At 44.0% G+C, this 4,748-nt stretch overlaps 1 protein-coding gene across 2 annotated transcripts; it reads left to right on the top strand.

The window, feature by feature from the left end:
* The first annotated feature begins 675 nt into the window (after nucleotides 1-675).
* LOC147421766 (uncharacterized) lies at nucleotides 676-4,358 on the top strand. Of its 2 annotated transcripts, XM_086503344.1 has the most exons (5): nucleotides 676-938; nucleotides 1,164-1,333; nucleotides 1,595-1,855; nucleotides 1,927-2,455; nucleotides 2,831-4,358. In XM_086503344.1, exons 1-5 carry the CDS (start codon nucleotides 743-745, stop codon nucleotides 4,084-4,086), a joined length of 2,412 nt encoding a protein of 803 aa, XP_086359470.1. In that variant the 5' UTR covers nucleotides 676-742; the 3' UTR covers nucleotides 4,087-4,358. The 2 variants fall into 2 exon arrangements, with proteins under 2 accessions (XP_086359470.1, XP_086359471.1); XM_086503345.1 differs by lacking the exon at nucleotides 1,164-1,333 and having other exon boundaries at nucleotides 806-938.
* Nucleotides 4,359-4,748: the final 390 nt, after the last annotated feature.

Genomic DNA, 4,748 nt, shown 5'->3' with positions numbered 1-4,748 from the left:
CTTCATCCCATTTGAAAAAGGAACAATAATCAAAATACCCCTCTAATTTGTGAGGGTATTTGAAAAAGGAACAATAATCAAAATACCCCTCTAATTTGTGAAAATTTTCAAAATACCCCTCAAATTTTAAAAATAGTTTTTCATAATTTTCCAAAATGCCCTTCAAATTTCCAAAAATACCCCTAGTTGTGAGATTTCCAAAGATAAAAAAACTTGTAGCTTCTCATGAGAAGACCGATTGTCTATCAATACAAGATGCTAAAACTAGAATTTGAGCTTGTTATGTAGGGTTTGGAAATGAATTGTTTCATTATTTTTAGACATAATTGCCTTTTCGGGAGGTGATTTGTGACAAATTACATTCTAAGCATTCAATCACGGATCTGACTTGTCAAAAAGGAATAAAGTTTAGAAAATCTTGAATAATCCAACCAAAATAGATACAAGGATATTTTGGAAATTTTTGAAATATGAGGGGTATTTTGGGAATTTACATAAATTAGAGGGGTATTTTGGTAATTTTCCCTTTTAAAAAAAGCCACAGCATCCTCGACAAACCCTCCAGGACTTTTTCGAAAACGTGCACACATAGGCATCATACAAGACCAAAGAGTGTTTCCTCGCAGCTCAACCTTCACGTTGACCGAGTATTAAATGAGCCCGTCCTTTCAAGGCCGTAGCCTGTGACTTCATCTCTGATTCATCGCGGGCTGTAGCCTGTGGGTGAGAGCATATTAAGATCATGGCGGACTTGGTGGGCGTTGGCGGTGCCTTAGTGGGCATCATCAGCAAGATCATTCAGCAATGCGAGCAGAGGACGGAGAATGCTCAGGTCATGCAGGAGCTCCACAGCTTCTTGCAAAGCCTCCAGGATTACATCCAGCAAACCCAGGAGAAGGCGCTGGTGCTCCGCAACAACAGTGCTGTATGGGCTTTAGGTAATTAACCGGGCCTCAAGGGAAAATTGTCTTGTGCACATAGCTATAGGTATAGGTCGTCTGCAGAAGCTCATGTTGTTGAATATTTTAGGGAAACATAAGGCTTTGGCATTTGCACCACCAATTAGATCACCATTTGGAAGGAAAATGTCAAGAAACTTCTTGTGTCAGAGTATAATGACCTGTACTGCTCCTGAATCGTGTTAATTGATCACGATTTGGCAGGTGCCCTGCAAGAGGACTTGGAAAATGCTATCTTAATGGCGAGTAAAATCTTGAACAAGGGCTTTGTGCGCTCTCTTTGGGATGCTAACAAGATCCAGTCCAGACTACAAGTGCTTCGTGATCGCGTCATGACGTCTTTCCAAACCAGGCTTTCTGTGGCTGCACTTGATGTAATGTTTTGCTGTAATCATTATGAAGTTCTGCACATCTGAAACCTCACTTTCCGAAGAGCGATGTCATCATGAGCGCTTGCTAGGCGAGCCTATTGCATGCTGGCTCCCATGCAAGAGTTCATGATGTTGACTTTGGGAAAGGAAATAGAAGAGGAAAGAATTTCGGAAGGACGGGAACGGGTTTTGCACAAGGGCAGATGTCCACAACCTTTTTTTAACAGATTATAAGGATCACTTAACCTTCTTTCATTACATCAGGTGGCTATTGAAGGCAAGCAGGCTCAGGATGCTTTCCAAGAAGCTATGCTGAAGGTGAACAAAGAACTGCAGGAGAGCTGTTTCTCCACCTCTATCTCTCTAAAGCAAGAGCAGCACGTGGCTCTTCGAAAAGAATTAAGGCAAGCCCTGCAGCCCATAACTATAGCACTGGAGTCTCACAGTCATAGGATTGAGGCGGCGGTGTCCATTATACACAGTTTACAACCGCAGACCAGCGACGCAGAGAAGTTTTTTGAGGATGTATGTGCTCTCTCTTAAACCCTTACTATTTAGTACTGCGTTAAGCCTTGACTGATTGATGTTAAATGTAGGTTTTGGCGGCATTAGGTGGTTTATCAGTTAAGAATCAGGGTGATGCTGCAAGCAGGAGCAACTCCTCAAGCAGGCCTGTGACACATGCCAGTGGCAGTGCCAAACGAAGCCCTAGTTTGGTCAAGTGGTACGAAGATCCCGTCACATGGGAAATCATGTGTGACCCTGTCAAGGCAACTGATGGCCACACCTATGACAGGTGGACGATACTGAGGAAACCTTGCCACATGGCTATGAGCCCTTTCCGACCAGACGACCTACGCCCTTTCCACATTGCAACAGATGATATTGATGTACGGAGTCGCTTGTTTCACAAGTTCCCTGAGCAGGAATCCCAGTTTCGGGCGAAGCGTGCTGCATATAGAGATGCTGCCTTGCATGAGGCCCAGCTTGGGCACTTTGCTGATTCTGTGAGCATGCTCAGGCATGTCCTGGACTGGGCTCCTCACGATGTTGAGTGTAGCGAAAAACTACAGTACGTCCAATGCCAAATGAGAGCAGCAAGTGGCAAGTTAATCCCATCAACAGGTAATTTTCTCCTGAAAACAACCATGATCATGAATTATCTATTTTTCTTAACTTTCTTCATGGCATTATGTGCCATGAAGAAACAATCACATAGCCTTGCCTTAGGTAGGCCAGTAAGAATGTCTTTTTTTGTTTTGCAAAGCGCACTCGACTGATCACTAAAGCATGCCAAATAGATGTGCATAAACTGATGACCCTTACTACGTCAACAAACATCTAGATGCACCATTTAGGAGATAGGTGCATATAATACGTCCGTTTAAAGCGTATTATACGTACACCGTATAACGTACAATGCAACTTAGGACATGTCCCTTTAGACCTAATACAATTGTGTGTATCTACTCAATTAATGATGCTGCTGTGTGGTGGCAGATGATGCTAACCTGTTTGCAAGAGAAGTTGATCAGAGCCGGCAGGATGCCAACACCAGCAGCTCGGCTACAACAGTTCAGCCGCGGCATTTGTATCCTTCCCACCTGGACAGTGCCAGGAGCAACAGACACTTGCTTTTGTTGTCCCCAGATGGTCTCTCTTGTAGCTTTCGCAACACTGCTGCTACTGTAGAATCAGATAATGTAGGTGCTGCAATCGCGGATATGGCAGTGCCTGTACGTGATGAGCTACTACGATTAACAACCCTCTTTTACTTTGAGATCACCATAGAGGAGCTCGATGGGAACAATGTAGTAGGCCTGGGCTTCACAGGCTCAGAGAGCTTTCGCAACAACTTTTTGCCTGGACGCTATCCTAACTCTTGCGGCTTAAACCACGTCGGGGATCATGGTTACATCTTTGCTGATGGCAGGCAGCAGGGAGGAGTGGACCAATGTATAATTGCAAGGACGGGTGATACAATGGGTGCTGGTATCCACCATGGCCATGAAGAGATATTCTTTGTGTATAATGGCTCTCTCATAGCTGTAATCACCAATACACTGTCAGGTAGGGTAATGCCCATTGTGGCTCTTGGGTCGCCAAGGGCATGTGTTAAGGTGGCATTTAATGATTCTGCATTCTGTCCAGAGCAAAGGCCATCCAGGCTAGTTATCTCTGATCCTAATTTCCAGGACAGCAATATAGTGTCTCTCTCTCCCGATGGCCTCATCGCTCAGTATATCGCACAGCCAGTGCCACCCCAAACAACTGCGGAACTTCCAGCAGTTTCTTTTCAAGCAAATTGCGTTGCATGCTTCCGACATCCCAGTCAGAGCTACTACTTTGAGCTCACTGTAATAAACAAAGGTGATTGTGGCTACATAGCCATAGGTTTCGTTCAGCAAAATTTCTTCCAAGCATACAAGCAGCCTGGATGGTATCGCAACTCTTGTGCATATCATGGGGATGACGGTAACCTGTTCTTTGGATCCTCAGCTGTGGCAGACAGGTTTGGCCCGACCTTTTCTACTGGGGATACTATTGGTGCTGGCATTGACCATGCTTCTAACACCATTTTTTTCATAAAAAATGGGAAGAAGGTGGGTCATACGAGCAGGCTGAGGCTGTCATGCGCTCTTTTTCCCATCATTGGATTGCATAGCCCAGATGAGGTGGTGTCTCTCAACTTTGGTCACGCTCCTTTTTCCTTCGATACTAGTATACTAGCAACGAGCAGCCTGAATGGTATCTAAACTCGTGTGGCTATCATGGGAATGATGGTAGGTTGTACACAATGGGAGTGTAGTTTGGCCCGACCTTCTCCAATCTGGATGTCATTGGTGCCGGTATGGACCACTCCAGCAACACCATTTTCTTTGCAAAAATTGGATGCCTAGTAGGAGACACAAGGCAGATGAATATTTCATATGCTCTGTGTCCAATAATTGGATTACATAGCACAAATGAGAAGGTGCATCTCAACTTTGGTCAAGCTCAATTTTCCTTTTGACACTTCTCAATTGCATTGAAATGCCTTTTTTTTTCCTTGCCTTCACATCACAGGTGAAGACATAGTGGGGGTTTCTATTTGGAATGTTTTTCTGGAAGTGTCGATTGAATATAGGGAAGCTTTTACTGACCTTTTGCCAAATGGAAGTAGAGCACCTACTGCAATTCTCATGGTGAGGCATATTGGAGGCTCCTACTTAATCCAAATTTCACAACACTTCTATTTCAAAGTATTAGGTCTCTCCAATCTCGAAAAAATAAATAGCCCTTTGAAACATCTTAACTGCCCAAGTGAAGGGTGAGTTTAGGAAATGAAAAGACCTATGAAGGTGGAAGGTCAAAAGACTTTGTGTCCATATAAAGAGAGGTGGTCAACATCACATTGTATAATCCCACACATAAAATT

This window comes from Adiantum capillus-veneris, chromosome 27 (assembly GCF_014529385.1).
Source record: "Adiantum capillus-veneris isolate H3 chromosome 27, ASM1452938v2, whole genome shotgun sequence".
NCBI classification, from domain to species: Eukaryota; Viridiplantae; Streptophyta; class Polypodiopsida; order Polypodiales; family Pteridaceae; genus Adiantum; species Adiantum capillus-veneris.
Note: the sequence above shows the minus strand (reverse complement) of the source record. Positions and strands in the feature narration are given on the sequence as shown.

What these genes read in the sequence shown, in the direction of transcription:
- LOC147421766 (XM_086503344.1), top strand. Translation starts at nt 743, where the DNA reads ATGGCGGACTTGGTGGGCGTTGGCGGTGCCTTAGTGGGCATCATCAGC. An exon ending in CAGTGCTGTATGGGCTTTAG is followed by an intron (nt 939 to 1,163) that starts GTAATTAACCGG and finishes ACGATTTGGCAG; the next exon opens with GTGCCCTGCAAGAGGACTTG. An exon ending in CAGAGAAGTTTTTTGAGGAT is followed by an intron (nt 1,856 to 1,926) that starts GTATGTGCTCTC and finishes TGTTAAATGTAG; the next exon opens with GTTTTGGCGGCATTAGGTGG.